Below are 16829 nucleotides of genomic sequence, written 5' to 3' on the forward strand. Positions count from 1 at the left end.
ATAGTTAATAAACTTTTGGTTTAAAAATAAAAGTTAATGAACTTAATTTCTCACTAATAATTTTTAGTCATTTTCTTAGATTACTAAAGTCACGAGGCTCTCCTAATTATTAGACTAATCTTTTGAGTTCGTCTCGTAACTTAAATACCATATTAAACACTTTAATATACTCGATGTGGGACTGCTTACATCTATCGAATCTACCTTCCTTAATATGAGATGTCCCACTTTCTTATTAATATGACATGACATGTAAAATTAAATCATTTTACTTTTGTTTTTATTTTAATTTTTAAATCAATTTAAATTAACTCAAAAAATATTAACTAAAAAAAAAAGAGCTTAGTTTTGGCGACCAAATCGCCATTGTCTTCTCATGATTTGTTTTTATTACTTGATGTGTACAATGATCAATGATGTCAGGTTTCTGTAGATCCAATGACGTTTTCCTTCATCACATTTCATGCATTTATTAATTATGTTATTTTCTTCCCATAGCATTTCTTGATACAATTTTTTCTTCTCATATCTCTTCAATTGATTCTCTTGAATTTGTATTTTACTTACCCTTTGGACTAAACAAAAAGTAACAATTTTTATTTTTGTCTTTTGAGCTCTTTTTCTTTGTCTACGTCTTTGATATGTCTTTTTGATCAGTTATTTTTGTGTTGCAAATAGGGCAAGAGGGTCATAACAAAGACATTGTTTTGTGGAAGCAAAAAGTTGTTGAGTTGTGTTGTAATTTGCAAATGGAAGAGATGAATGATGGAGAGGCATTGTTGAAGAAAAAATACTATGAGAATTGTCCTGGTTGTAAGGTGGACAAAGCAAAAGAGCTCAAAACTGATGTTTCATTTCGAAATCTCTTGAATATATGGATGGTTGTTCTATGTAGCGGTAAGCTAAGCATGTTGAACTTAATTTTAGTCATGATAACATTCTTTTAATGATATTTGGACAATTAATTGAACATGTCATCGTATGTGATACCGGAAAATATGGTTAATACCGTTCAACATTGTGTTTAGTTGATGATTAACGAGTTGCGACACCTTGTTATATTCATTATGTTGTGTGAGGGAATCCATAAACCTAATGTCTTAAGGTTTTGAGTGAAAATGTTATGTCAAAAATCACCGTGTGGTTGCTCTAGGTCAAATGTGTTAATCCAATTCAGTGAGACTCTCCCTCACACTTAATAGTGGTATCGACTTGATAGGGGAGCAATAAGAGAGTGGTGATGGATCGCGTGGATATGTTGAAATATATCAAGTGTGAGTTAAAGTCTCAAATTGGATAGAAGAGAAGAGGTTGAACAAACATATCATGACCAATAAACCTAATGCTCAAGGTTTTGTGTGTCAACATATCATTTTTGAAAATGAGTTGTCATTTGGAAGTAGTAATTTTTAGTTCTTAATTTTGATTGATTTTTCTCAACTGCTTATTTATACATCCCTGATGTTATGTTTTGTGCTTTACAGCTTTGCCTATATCATCTCTCCTTCCTTACCAATATTTCATGGTAAGTTATGTTTAACTAATAACTGTGGTTCACTGTTAACTTAGCTACAACATGTTACATATCTTTAATTTGTTTCATTGAAGGTGCTTAAATTTTAGCTTAATTGAAATTTCTTTGATATGTCAAACCAATCTCAGTTTCTAAGTGCTTTTTGTAGATAAGAGATTTCAATATTGCAGAAAGAGAAGAGGATATAAATGCTTATGCTGGTTATGTAGGTAAGATTACTTTTGTACTGTAAATTTCTTTCTTTGATGGATTTTATCTTCATAAGTTCTTTATTTTCGATCCTTTTATGACTGTGAAAATGTGTAGGATCTGCATTCATGCTTGGAAGATCTTTGACATCTATACCGTGGGGAATAGTAGCAGATCGTTATGGTAGAAAACCTGTTGCGATTGTAGGGATTATCTCAGTGTAAGTATATTTGTATCCGAGATCAGTTTGGATTGACTTATTTGAATTTATTATCTACTACTATAATATTTGTAAGATTGTTCGGAAGATCCTATGGAAACAACTTATGACTTGTACATAAGTTGTTTTCAACTTATTTTCATAAGTTCTCCAGGATAACTTATGAAAACAATTTATAGCTTATATGAAAACAATTTGACTATGTTTTATTTTTTACTATAAAATATTTTATACATAAGTACTTATATGATAAGCACATAATTAAGTTGTTTATCCAAACAAAGCCTATATGTTTTTTGCATTAGAGCATTGATGATGAATACTTGATTTCAGTATCATTTTCAACACACTATTTGGCCTTAGCACAAGTTTTTGGATGGCTGTGTCTACGCGATTTTTCCTTGGAAGTTTAAATGGTTTGCTTGGACCAATGAAGGTACCAATCAACACAAAATTACCTAATATTTCATCCTGCAACATCACTACATCAGAGAACAATCATAATTTTGTCATTTGTATATTTGGATATATAAGTTGATTTTTTTTGTCATATCTTCTTCTACTAACAGGCTTACTGTTCCGAAATTTTTCGAGAAGAAAAGCAAGCTCTTGGACTGTCAACTGTAAGCATCTGGAATCTATGTCTGACACCTACACTACACCAACATAAAATCGACTATGTTGTATAGTTGAGAGTTAAGACATGCCGTTTCATCATCTTATGCGTGAAGTCTCTCTCATTCAACAATAATAACTCATAATGTGACATGATTTCAGTTCAGTGCAGCATGGGGGATGGGTTTAATAATTGGACCAGCATTGGGAGGTTATTTGGCTCAGGTACTTTAACTTATTTATTCTTTTCCTTTTTAAATGAAAATAAATCTTGAGAATAGCCTTGGATTTTGGACACGGACAAATGACTTGTGAGTTGAACAATAAACTTTAGTATAAAAATCGCATTTAGACTCAAAAGCTACAAATCCTAGCTTCAGAGAGCAACCAGACATGTCAAAATCAATTCTACACCTCCAGAATCAATTCTAGAGGCTACAAACGTGGAACCAAACATAGACGTATAGTGAGAAAAGACTATACCTGAGCTAAATAATGTTACAATCAAGGATTGAAATTGATAAAATTTAGAATCCTTGTTGCATATTCAAACACAGACTTAGCACATTACATAACAAGTCTTTTTTTTTTTACTTGTTTCTCTAATACTTTGCATGTGAAATTTATAATGCAGCCAACAAAGAAATATCCACATATATTTTCAAAGGGTTCCTTTTGGGATAAGTAAGTGAATTTTTCTTGATTTTTAGTTTCACAAGATTTAACAGTTTAGTTTTTCTTGCAACCTTATTTTTTACGTGCTGATTGTCATTATCAAAGCATAAATCTTCTTGCAGGTTTCCATATTTCTTGCCTTCGGTTATAATATCAGCTTTTGCGGTTGCGGTTGCAATTGCCTGCATCTGGCTTCCGGTATGTATCCAATTGGATACTAAAAAGCATCATTTTATTTTACCAGTAGGAGTTGAACTAACTCGGTACCCTAGGGTTAAACCACTTGAGCTAGTCTCTCGTAGATGAAAAAACATGACCTGACTATATCATTGATATAGAACTACTCATAATCAACTGAATTCTCACTTGTCTCTTCCTATACTACAAATTTGAATCCTCTAAACACAGACACAGATAGCCGTATTAACGGTTTTGATTTAAATAACTTTGTAGTTTGTTAAACAAGTATAAGCATATGATCACAATGCAGTTATAATAATGTACCAACATTTTTGTATATGTTCTTTTAGCTCAGCCCTGATATTTATGTCTACATCGTTGTAGGAAACGCTGCACAACCATCCTCTTGGCGATCAGTCCACTAAGGATGTTGAAGCTTTACTTGGCGATCAGTCCACTAATGATGTTGAAGCTTTAGAAACTGGAAGCAAAAGGAAAGACAGAGACAAGATAATCCAAAAAGATGAAAACCTCTTCCGAAACTGGCCTTTAATGTCATCTATAGTTGTATACTGCATTTTCTCACTTCATGATATTGCTTATCAAGAGGTACCATACCTACTTAACAAAATTAGTTTATGCATATCTAAATAGATGCTGTTTTGACTTTTACTCGTTCTAACTAACTAGGGGCATAGTGTCTGACAATAACGCAATACTAACAATTGTGGCTATATTCAATCACTTTCATTTTCCTAAACTATTATGATTACAAATTTATACGTAGCAGTGTTTGTGTCGTGTCTGATGTATCTGTGTCAGTGCTTCATATCTGCCAGCAAAACTGACATTTCATCTAATTGTCTATAATAAGTAAACATCACTCTATTTCTTGGTAGGTCTTCTCATTATGGGCTGTTAGTCCTAGAAGGTTGGGCGGTTTGAACTTTACAACCGATAATGTTGGTGATGTTCTCGCAATATCAGGTACATCTTTAAATCAGATGGTAATCAACTAGTTGCTTAATTTCTGAATTATATATACTTCTTAATTACTGACGTCTTCTAAAATGTTCAATCTTCAGGTTTTTCTCTTATTGTTTACCAGCTTTGCATATACCCATCATTGGAAAGAGCTTTTGGCCCTGTAAGATTTGCTCGCGTCTCCGGGGTAAGGTTTCGGCATTGATAGCATCTAATGTAACTCAGTATTACATTGGCTCATGGTCTAAAACTGTCTTGTTATTTTTGCACCTTATGTAGGTTCTATCTATACCTCTTCTGCAAAGTTATCCCTTCATAGCAATGCTATCAGGCATCACACAGTACCTAGTGATTAATATTGCATCCCTTCTAAAGAATCTTCTAAGGGTAAGTTTATCTTTTTTGTTTATAATCACGAGTGATGTAGTTTCAAAATGTATAGCATTGGCCTCATTAAACATTTTCGAGAATGAGATAACTTGATATCACATAATAGGCTCCACGTGCAGGGGTTCGGGGATACTAGATGTATCAAGTCTAACCCTCATGAGCAGAGTGGCTGTTTACAAGATTTGAATCCATGACTTACAAGACACAAGCCATAAACTTTATCGTTGAACCAAGGCTCGCCCTTTAAAATAGGCTAACTTTGATGACATATGCAGAACTATATTATGAGTAATGAAATACCTAACTATTGTAAAAAAAAGTAGGGTATTTATTTTCCCTTATTAAATTGGTGAATGAAAAAACTAATATTAGTTAAAGTGGCACTAATGACGATTTAACAACCGTTCTCAAGTGAATTTGAACTCTGTCACTTGCGATTACAAGATCAAACTCTTACCACTGAGTTGATACCTTATGAACTTGTAGACTAGAGTTAAACGATAAGCAATCCTTGTAATAGTTGTTGACTATGTTTTAAATTGACCTAGACTAGTATTCTAGCTATAGTTACCTAACTGTATTCTTTTTGCTGGATTTTAGGTGACTATAATCACTGGTTTATTTCTTATACAAAATAGAGCAGTGGTAATTTTTGGTTCCATTCTACACTTCATTTCATTTCAAAAGTTGAGATTTTTATTTTAAGGAAATTGTGGTATAAATGGCATGTTTGTTTGGAAAACAGGAACAACATCAAAGAGGGGCAGCTAATGGTATTGCCATGACTGGTATGTCTATATTCAAAACAATTGGTCCAGCCGGTGGCGGTGCATTGTGAGTGGCCCTTTGATTTCTCTATTTTTTTTTTGTTCCAAATTGTGGCATAAACTTGCTTATTAAGGTAGCATAATGGTTCTATGATATGCATTAATACTACCATAAGTTTTGTTCATACTTGGCATGTAGAATTCTATTATGACTACAAGGATATAATGAAAATAGTATCATATATATTCAGTTTTTTCTTATTCTGGTTTTTTGTATTGTTGAATGCAGATTAGCTTGGTCACAAAAACGGATGCATGCATTTTTCCTCCCAGGTATGATGCTCAACTAATTTTAATGAGTCAATATTTTGACATCCTGTATCTAACTTTTCACTTTTTTTCACTTATGGTATGCTATTTATTAGTAAACAACTCACAATACTTATGCTTATGCTTTTTACAGAATAAAGTGTTTAATCCCTGATCCGTTTGATCTGCAAAAGATAATTACTAGACTGTACAATACAAGACAGAACAACACATGACAAACATTTAAAGATTGAACGATTTTTTATCATATTAAGATGTTTGGTAAACAAAAAGTTATTTTGGTATTTTAGACAACTTATTATTGGAACAAAAAGTTGTTATGTGGTTTATTGATGGACAATAATTTTAGTTTTTGTCGAGTCCGCTGACCCCTAAAATTGTCCTGTCTCTTATTTTTCTGCAAATGAAACGCACCCTAAAAAGAATGAACAGAAAGAATGGCTACAAAATTAGAATGACATAGGAACTTTTCTGTGAATATGACATCAATGTGCTTACTACCTTTATTACCTGAAATCCTGAACTTACTTTGTGCATTTAACTGCAGGCACTCATATGGTTTTCTTTATCCTGAATGTTGCTGGAGGACTTGGAGTGCTATTGATGTTTACACCATTTTTGACTGAAAAGAAGAAAACGCCGTCTAAGCAGTTACACTAACTTAGATGAATTTTTTAAGGGATGAAGCATCTCAAGGGTCCAATGGTGAAGTAGTTATCATATTCATTAGGTTAGAGATTAGTGTTTGTTCACGTATGTAAACACAAGATAATTGCATCAGAGGAGCTGCTCTCTGAAATGTTTTAGGAGAAATTTCAAGAGCACTCTGAAAATGAATAAGATAGAATACATTGTTTGCCCTAGAATGAATTGGTCCCCCTTTGTTTCATAAGTGTCTCCTTTTATAGTCTATCCCTTCTTGACCTAATGAGCCTCTCCTTGGACCTCCAGGCTGCTAATAAGGGAATGATTTGGTTTTCTTTAATTGTATATATCCATTCCTAGAATAGACTAGAAAATCAGGCATTAAATATTTGTAATCAATAGTTGCAAATGCTCATGCTATTATATATATATATATATATATATATATATATATATATATATATATATATATATATATATATATATATATATATAGAGAGAGAGAGAGAGAGAGAGAGAGAGAGAGAGAGAGAGAGAGGCAATACAGTGAAGAAAGACATCAAACCATAATCCCTGACATGGTTGTTTCACGTCCACGCGCGTCAGCAGTTTCTTGTTTGCAAATTGATGCGGCCGGTGACCAACCGCATCAATTTGAGGGGGGATGTTAGTAAGGGAATACAATATTGGTAAATGTTCATGCTATCATATATAGAGACAATAACATGAAGAAAGTCATCAAACTATGATTTCCTAACACAGGCTCAATAAGTTATGCTTCTGAGGTCTATTTGCAACTAGTATGTATGGTAGTACACGTGGAGCCAAAGCACATGCAGCTCACGTCCCTCATTCGTGTAGAGCACCTGAAACTGGATTAACTTATCCAATATTTACTATTCATTTAAATTTAAAGATGATAATCCTATCCTGAAGATAATAATCCTATTTAATAGAGTAATTTGTTCTGACTCTAAATCTTTTCTTAACAATACTGACTAGCCTATTAAAAATAAAAATAAAACAATAAATCCTAATCAACGTAACTAATCCTAATCAGCAGAAACATAGGTTTTCCTCTTTCCCACCGTTGGATCCATATCATCAAGCTATCATGCTGAGCTTCACATGCTGGAGGTGGTGGGGCTCAACATGACCTAAATGATCAAACCAAGCTTAACATGTTGCAAGTGGAGGTTAAGGAGATGTGAAAGATCAAGTTGAGCTTGGCATGTTGAAGGGGAAACTTGACATGATCTAATTGATCAAGCTGAGCTTAACATACTAACCCAGGAGCTTAACATGACCTGAATGTTCAAGCTGAGCTTAACAAGCTGAAAGTGAAGCTCATGTGACCTGGTGGATGATCAAGTTGAGCGTAACATGCTGAAGGTGAACTCAATGGGACCTAAATGATGTTGAATGGTCAAAGTGTAATAAAGTTCGCATGATATGGTCCTTCACATCGGTCCACAATCCACCAAACATCAAGCCTGTTAAGGTGTGTACATTTGTTCTTCATCAGGTCGATCTATACAAGTCCACACTCCACCAAGTATCAAGTTTGTTAATACATAAACGTTTGTTTTTCGATAGGTTGGTCGAGCTGTCTTGTCACATCAATTGTACTTTTATCATCCTTTTATTTATTTTTTCTATCATAATTTTTGGGTCATGTTAACATAACTTATGAGTCATAGGTTAAGAATCTCAAAGATAGAGTTTCTACATTTAACATACATATGTTAACATTTTCCATAACTTATTAATCCCTCTTTATATTACGTTTAAAGTGTCTTTGAATGATTGTGATGTAGTAATATAATTTTTTGAGAATTCTTTTATTTTATTTTTTTATCAATTTTACAAATCTTAAATTTGGAATTGCAAGTGTACATCACGGATTCACAATCATATTGTTCGTGGGACCCAATAAATCTTAGATGATGATTATGTGTACCAAATGTAAACATGTTTCATTTTCATCCGTCTTATGTTCGAGAGAATGTGACAAAAAACTGACTCGTTGTCTCTGCTTTCATCCGTCATATGAATAATGACACATTTTTTCAATTTATCTTTTTTTGTCTTTTAGGCATTAATTATTTTCTTCATTATTTTGAAGTATTTTAATTTACTCGAAAACAAAAACTTAGTTTTTTGTGGCCAAATTGCTAATGTCTTCTCATGATTTGGTTTTCTTTTATTTTATTATTACTTGACGTGTGCAATGATGTAAGTTCTGCAGATCAATTGGCATTTACTTTAATCGCATTTAATTGCTTTTATTAATTTTATTATTTTCTTCTCATAGCTCTTCAATTGATTCTTCTTGAATTTGAATTTTTATTCATCCTTTGAGCTCTTTTTCTTTGTTTTTGATATGATTTTCTGATTACCAGTAGTATTTTTTGTGTTGCAAATAAAATAAAACAAAACATTGAGTTTTAATTTGAGAAAATGGAAGATGGAAATGTTGGAGAGGCATTGTTGAAGAAACAATATTACTATGAGAATTGTCCTGGTTGTAAGGTGGACAAAGCAAAAGAGCTCAAAACTGATGTTTCATTTAGAAATCTCTTGAACATATGGATGGTTGTTTTATGCAGTGGTAAGCTAAGCATTAAACTTAATTTTAGTCGTCATAACATTTTTTTGATGATATTTGAACATCAGATACAACAATGTCATCATATGTGATTATATATGTGATACCGGACATTGTTGTAACTGATGTTCAAAATCATGATTAATTGTGTTCAGTTGATGATTAATGAGTTGCGACACACCATGGTTAATTGTGTTAACCATCTAAATTGTTGATGAAATTTGTGTCAAAATTTTGTGTCTCTGATGTCTCTTTGTTTTGTGGTTTACAGCTTTGCCGATATCATCTCTCTTTCCTTATCTATATTTCATGGTAAGTTAAACTAATATTTGTTGTTCATTGTTACTTTAGCTACAACATGATCCATAATCTTTAATTCTGTGATATTATTTCTTGGTAGTTGCTTTGAAAACCATAGGTGAATCAATTTTAGGGTCCATTTGGGTTTGGCTTATTTTTGAGCTTATGAAAATAGCTTATGCAAATAAATAAACTTTTGTGTTAGTAATTCATACGTTTTCACTGACAAAAATTGTATCTTTATAAGTTGTTTTTATCGTAAACTACCTAGAAAAGCTTACAATAATACATAAAAACTTATTTATTTGCATACACAGTTTCGCTTAAGCTAAAAAATAAGCCAATTCAACCCGTTTTGATTGGCTTATTTTTAGCTATCTAAAGTTTCTTATATTTTAGCATATCTCAGTTTCTAATGGGTTTTTCTCTTCCTATCTAACTTGTTATGAAATGCTAAAATTGCTAACATTTAATGCAAACAATATATATTTTTCATTTAGATAAGAGATTTCAATATTGCAAAAAGAGAGGAGGATATAAGTGCTTATGCTGGTTATGTAGGTAAGATTACTTTTGCATTGTAAATTCCTTTCTTTGATGTATTTTATTTTCACAAGTTCTTTATTTCTGAGCCTTAAATGACTGCAAAAATGTTGTAGGATCTGCATTCATGCTGGGGAGATCTTTGACATCTATACCGTGGGGAATGGTAGCAGATCGTTACGGTAGAAAACCTGTTGCAATTATAGGGATTATCTCAGTGTAAGTATATATGTCACTGAGGTCTATTTGGATCGACTTATTTCAGTTTATCTACTAGCATAAACACACTTGCAAGACTGTTTGAATGAGTAATCTTGCAGAATGAGGTTATGAAATGTCTATAAGTTGTTTTTAGCTTATTTTCATATATTCTCCAAGATAGCTTATGAAAACAGCTTATAACATTCACATAAGCTGTTTTCACATTATTTTCATAAGTTCTCTAAGATAGTTTATGAATGGAAACACTTTGACTTTAAGTTATCTTTATTATAAAAATAGTTTATCCGTAAGTTGTTTATCCAAACAGAGCCTATATGTTTTTCCATTACAACATTGATGATGATAAATACTTAATTTCAGTATCATTTTCAACTCACTCTTTGGCCTTAGCACAAGTTTTTGGATGGCTGTTACTTCGCGATTTTTTCTCGGAAGTTTAAATGGTTTGCTTGGACCAATGAAGGTACCAATCAACACAAAATTACCTAACATTTCGTCCTGCAACATCAGGGAAAAATCATAATTTTGTCTTTTGGATATATCAGATAATTTTTGTCACATCCTCTTCTACTAACAGGCTTACTGTTCCGAAATTTTTCGAGAAGAAAAGCAAGCTCTTGGTCTCTCAACTGTAAGCGTCTATAATCTTCATCTGACATAAAATCGACTGTGTTGTGTAGTTGAGAGTTAATAATTCATAATGTGACGTGATTTCAGTTCAGTGCAGCATGGGGGATGGGTTTAATAATTGGACCAGCATTGGGAGGTTATTTGGCTCAGGTACTTTAACTTATTTATTCTTTTCATTTTATAATGAAAATAGATCTTGAGACTAGCCTTGGATTTTGGACACGGACAGATGCCTTAGTCATTGTCCAGTATCCTTGTCGTGTTTGGTGTCTGTATCTGTGTTCATATTCACTCTTAGGAGAGTCAAAAGTGATTGGAAGACTTAAAATTGTATGTCCAGTGTTCGTGTTCAATTTTCGGAGAGTCAAAAGTGATTTGAAGACTTAAAATTGCATGTTTGGGGATTCTTGACCAGAATTGATTTTGCATCTAGAAGCTAGAATTTGTAGTTTTTGCTTCCAAAAGTGATTTTTTGTAACACCCTTTTACATGTTTCTCTAATACTGTGTGTGAAATTAATATTGCAGCCAGCAGTGAAATATCCACATATATTTCCAAAGGATTCCTTTTGGGATAAGTAAGTGAGTTTTTCTTGAATTTTTCTTCCAACATTAGTTTTAATGTACTGGTTATGATTGTCAAAGCATAAATCTTCTTGCAGGTTTCCATATTTCTTGCCTTCCATTTTAATATCAGCTTTTGCGGTTGTGGTCGCAATTGCCTGCATCTGGCTTCCGGTATGTATCTGATTGGATACTGAAAAAATTTATATTTTTTACGAGTAGAAATCGAACTCAACTCGGTATCACGGGGTTAAAACAGTCAAACAAATTGTACACCAACCACTTGCGCTAGTCTCCGGTGGTTGAAAAAACATGACCTGACTATATAATTGATATATAGAACTAATTAAAGTCTCTTTACCATTAATATAATTGCTTTCAAATGTCTGCATCATTGAAGGAAACACTACACAACCACCCTCTTGGCGATCCGCCCACTAATGATGTTGAAGCTGTAGAAAGTGGAAGCAAAAAGAAAGACAAAGATATGATAATTCAAAAAGATGAAAATCTCTTCCTAAACTGGCCTTTAATGTCATCTATAGTTGTGTACTGCATTTTCTCACTTTATGATATTGCTTATCAAGAGGTACCATTCCTACATACATGCATCTATTTATCTTGATATCTCATTCTATAACTAACTAGGGGTAGTGTCTGACAAGACGCAATACTAAAAATTGTGGTTACATTCAATCACTTTCATTTTCCTAAATTCTTATTACAGTTGTCTACGTATCCGTGTTTGTGTCGTGTCTGATGTTTGGATCTTTGTCTGTGCTTCATATCTAGTTGCAGAACTGATATTTCATCTAATTGTCTATAATAAGTAAACATCAGTCTATTTCTTGATAGGTTTTCTCATTATGGGCTGTTAGTCCTAGAAGGTTGGGTGGTTTAAACTTTACAACTGATAATGTTGGTGATGTTCTCGCAATATCAGGTACATCTTTGATATTTGTATGCATACCTAGTGAATTATGGACAAGTACTATTGTATCATCACAATATCTTCTCTTCACTCCTCCTTTTAGAACTTTGAAACTTAGCACTACTAGAAAATTGACTTATATAGACCGACAATTCAATCTCTAAACCAAGAAAATCGGTTGTTAATAAAACGTTTAGTGAATGAATTAGAGACCGACTTAAATCAGATTGTAAACAACTAGTTGCTTAATTTCTGAATTAGATATACATTGTTTTATGTATTTTTTTTCAAGGTATACTGCTTAATTACTTACCTCTTCTAAAATGTTGTGCAGGTTTTGCTCTTATTGTTTACCAGCTTTCCCTATACCCGTCATTGGAAAGAGTTTTCGGACCTATAAGATTTGCTCGCATCTCCTGGGTAAGGGTTCTTCATTGATAGCAACTAATGCAACTCAACATTACATTGGTTCTTGTTCTAAAAGTTTCTGGTTAATTTGGTACCTTATGTAGGTGTTATCCATACCTCTTTTGCAAAGTTACCCCTTCATAGCAATGCTGTCAGGAATCACACTGTTCCTAGTGATTAATATTGCTTCACTTCTGAAGAATCTTCTAAGTGTAAGTTTATATTTTTGTTTATATTAACCAATAGTATTATAACTATAGTTAATAATATGTATTGCAAGCTTACTTGTTAGAACAACAACCCCGACTCAAATGAATAAAGGTACGAAAAACGCAAACAATGAACACACGATGTCTGATATTGAAGTTCAGCCAGTTGTCAGTTGTGCATACGACTCCGACTGCAGAGCTATTGCAGTTTCTTTCTATTATTTCAAACTTAGTGTTTACAATGTACAACTTGAAACTTGAAACAAACGTAAGGGACCAAATTGATACTTTTTAAACGTATGAGACCAAATTGAAACCTAAAATAAACGTAAGGGACCAAATGTGTAGTTAAGCCTATTTAAATACTACAATCCAGATTACAACATTGCCCCTCGCTTCGCTCGAGCCATCTGCCCACTTATCAGTAATTGAGTCATACCAACATTACCTAATAGTGTTTTTCTACTTCTGTATTTCAGGTGACCGTAGTTACTGGTTTATTTCTTATGCAAAATAGAGCAGTGGTAATTTTTGGTTCCATTTTACACTTCATTTCATTCCAAAAGTTGAGATTTCATTTTACGAAAATTGTCGTTTAATTGTCATGTTGATTTGGAAAACAGGAACAACATCAAAGAGGAGAAGCTAATGGTATTGCTATGACTGGTATGTCTATATTCAAAGCAATTGGTCCAGCTGGTGGTGGTGCAGTGTGAGTGGCCCTTTGATTTCTTTAGCTTATTCTTAACTTATCTTTCATTGTTCCAAATTCTGGAATAAATTAAACTTGCTTATTAATGTACAGTATATGTTTTGTAATTTGTACAAAATTTCATGCAAAGTTTCTTGTTGAATGCAGACTAGCTTGGTCACAAAAACGGATGCATGCATCTTTCCTCCCAGGTATTATTCTCAACTAATTATAATGTATCAATATTTTGATATCCACTATCTAACTTTTCAATTTTTTTCACTTATGGTATGCTATTTACTAGTAAACAACACAATACTTCTACATTTCACAGAATAAAGTCTTTATCCTGAAGCGTAGTTTGTGCATTTAACTGCAGGCACTCATATGGTTTTCTTTATCCTGAATGTTGCTGGAGGACTTGGAGTGATATTGATGTTTACGCCATTTTTGACTGAAAAGAAGAAAACACCCTCTGAGCAGTTACACTAAAATGAACTTTTAATTAAGGGATGAAGCAGCTCAAGGTCCTATGGTGAAGTAGTGTATTCATTGGTTTAGAGATTATGGCGATTGTTCACTCCGACTGCAGAGCTATTGCAGTTGCTTTCTAAAATGTCTTAGGAAAATTTCCAAGAGCACTCTGAAAAATACTAAAATAGAATATATTGATCCCCCTTTGCTTCCTAAGTGTCTTATTTTATAGTTCATCGTTGTTTTAACCTAATGGGCCTCTCCTTGGACGTACAAGCCCAATTAGTTATGCTTCAGAGGTCATGTGTAACTTGTCCGTATAAGACACAGACCTTTTTATGCAGAGCACGTGAAGTTGGAGCATGCGTAGCTCACGTCACTTTCTTTGTACAGGACAGGTGACAGGAAGACCATGAAACACTTCTATGGAGGACCACAACTTTCACCTGAGTAGTAACTCGAGATCCAAATAACTTGCATAGTTGAATTGAAGGAGGAGCCTAATATGACTCGAACGATCAAGCTTAGTTTGATATACTGGAGGTGGATTTCAACGTGACTTGAATGATCAAGCTGAGCTTGACATGTTGGAGGCGGAGCTCACCGTGACTTGAATGATCAAGCTAAGTATGCCATCAATCCTTCTACAACTCACAAGGGTGAGATGGTTGTACTATTTGTGAACTATTTGCAGTATTGTTTTGTACTATTTGTGTGGTCATTTTGGGGCCTGACTATGTTACGCTATACTTTTGTATGATTCGTGACTCTTTTTACTCGTGGTACCCGAGCTGAGCTCCGTCGTACATCAACTATAGTATTTATGATGAATGCCCTGTTGGTATTTGATATTTTCATGTGTTATTGTTATTATTTGTGATAAGTTTCCTAAAAGGTTTAGATTTATCCGTTTAATTATGGGACGAATTTAATGCACATATATAAAACGTATATGCTAACTCGTCATGTACTTGTCCGAGTTTGTCGAGTGAGTTTAAGGAGTTAACTTGTGAGTCAAGTCGGTTGAATTTTCAAGTTTATCAAATTTCAAGTTAACCCTAATTTGACTCAAATTTGTTATCTAAACTCGTATTTAATCGCACGATTTTACGAGTTAACTTAAAATTTTAACAATCATAGAACCACCACTTACCATATGGATTTTCAAGCTACCATGAGCTTTTTTGCTTAAGGAAATTTAATCCCTTTTTCCTAATATTTCTTATGCAAATGACTTATCTACATGTACTAATACTTGTCATATTCAGCACATGTTTATTCAGCACATTTGGTCCCTTTTTAACTAACTTCCACCTAAAATTAGTTGTGAACGAAAAGCTATTTCTATCATTAAAGTGAAAACAACCCCAAAGTACCAGCACAATGTACGGTAAACAGATGTCATTGCCATGACCACACCTTATAGAGGACACTAGCCCCTGGGAATCTCTAATCATTCCTTAAAACAAACATAAAGAGACAAATTAACAAGAGCTACTAGCCCTCTTCTCGTCTCATTTTTCCTTAATGTTCTCCTAACTCTTGATATTGCTGAGCTTTTTTGAATATGAATAATTGTGATGAGGAGAGCTTTATTTATAGTTTTCTTAACAGACTTGGGCTTTCCATCGCGCCTCTTCGTATCACATCGTGGCCACGATGGCTCTGTGTTTGCCTATATCGTGTGCATGATGGATCTCATCGTGGCACGATAGCTGGATTTGTTTTATAAAAACTGCAGATTTTCTTAAAAATAAAAACAAACCAATCGTGCTGCGATGACTTCTCATCGTGGGCACGATGTAACTGCGTAATTCTTTTTTTTTTTATTTCTCTTTTTATGCATTTTCCACTTTTCTTGCTTCTTGATCAAATAACTTCATATCTTTAGATTTTTGCTTGCATTTGATCTTCAATAACTACTAAAATTATTAAAAACTATCCTAAAATACTACTAAAACCATCACATAAATTTCGGTCATCACTTATCAACAAATTTAATATCACACGATTAACTTTTTTAAACAAAGCTAGTAATTTTTTATACCGACCCTCTTTAAAAGACAAAACTTTAAAACTCAAGGTATATTAATTAAATTTTTACAAAAAATATTATTAATTAAATACTCTCTCGGTACCACATTATAATTCGTATTAAGAAATATAATTAATGTTGTATAGAAAAGAGAAATTATGAGTTATTTACAAAATTGTCCTGCATTAATGATATGAAAAAGATAAATTGAAGAATTGAAAAAAAAAAGTAATAAATAGTTAAGGGTATAAGAGGAAAAATTAAATTTTAATCGGTATTTTTTGTTTTAAAGAAAGCCCTTTGTACATATTTCATATATACCATATATAATGTAAAAAAGTTTTTTTTATGAAATAAATTATGAGTTATTTATCATAAAAAAAAATAATGAGTTTTTTTATTTTATTATTTATGCCCCCACAATACCTTTCTTTTCTTTTTCATATTAATTACAAGTGACTCAAAGCACTCTAATTTTGTTAAAAAATAAGAAAACGACTATTGATATGGATCATGGACATTGCATAATAAACATCTATTCCTCCAATCATTATGACTAAATATATTATTTTTTCAATCAACTTAAAATGTAGTTTTTTTATTTATTTATAATAGTAGTAACTAGAGAATTATTACTCCCTCCGTGTCAAATTAAGTGACACAGTTGACTGTTTTACGCATGCACA

The 16829-nt window shown here is 32.9% G+C and overlaps 2 protein-coding genes across 3 annotated transcripts; both read left to right on the plus strand.

Annotated features, from left to right (window-relative positions):
• Positions 1 to 291: 291 nt before the first annotated feature.
• Positions 292 to 6928, plus strand: LOC123913499 (protein ZINC INDUCED FACILITATOR-LIKE 1-like). The gene is made up of 18 exons (XM_045964267.1): positions 292 to 423; positions 679 to 897; positions 1485 to 1525; positions 1683 to 1743; positions 1841 to 1943; positions 2277 to 2379; positions 2513 to 2566; positions 2721 to 2783; positions 3193 to 3242; positions 3356 to 3431; positions 3798 to 4022; positions 4313 to 4400; positions 4499 to 4584; positions 4677 to 4784; positions 5388 to 5432; positions 5533 to 5621; positions 5844 to 5887; positions 6432 to 6928. The coding sequence occupies exons 1-18, from the start codon at positions 414 to 416 to the stop codon at positions 6542 to 6544; spliced, it is 1578 nt and encodes a 525-aa protein (XP_045820223.1). The 5' UTR covers positions 292 to 413; the 3' UTR covers positions 6545 to 6928.
• A 1768-nt stretch (positions 6929 to 8696) lies between these two features.
• Positions 8697 to 14959, plus strand: LOC123913500 (protein ZINC INDUCED FACILITATOR 1-like). Of its 2 annotated transcripts, XM_045964268.1 has the most exons (18): positions 8697 to 8764; positions 8935 to 9140; positions 9409 to 9449; positions 9938 to 9998; positions 10097 to 10199; positions 10563 to 10665; positions 10780 to 10833; positions 10920 to 10982; positions 11360 to 11409; positions 11494 to 11569; positions 11796 to 11984; positions 12251 to 12338; positions 12661 to 12746; positions 12839 to 12946; positions 13423 to 13467; positions 13567 to 13655; positions 13803 to 13846; positions 14014 to 14959. In XM_045964268.1, the coding sequence occupies exons 2-18, from the start codon at positions 8990 to 8992 to the stop codon at positions 14124 to 14126; spliced, it is 1464 nt and encodes a 487-aa protein (XP_045820224.1). In that variant the 5' UTR covers positions 8697 to 8764; positions 8935 to 8989; the 3' UTR covers positions 14127 to 14959. The 2 variants fall into 2 exon arrangements, with proteins under 2 accessions (XP_045820224.1, XP_045820225.1); XM_045964269.1 differs by lacking the exons at positions 8697 to 8764; positions 11796 to 11984 and having other exon boundaries at positions 8863 to 9140.
• The last annotated feature ends 1870 nt before the right edge of the window (positions 14960 to 16829 follow it).

This window comes from Trifolium pratense, linkage group LG3 (genome assembly GCF_020283565.1).
Source record: "Trifolium pratense cultivar HEN17-A07 linkage group LG3, ARS_RC_1.1, whole genome shotgun sequence".
In the NCBI taxonomy this organism is placed as follows: Eukaryota; Viridiplantae; Streptophyta; class Magnoliopsida; order Fabales; family Fabaceae; genus Trifolium; species Trifolium pratense.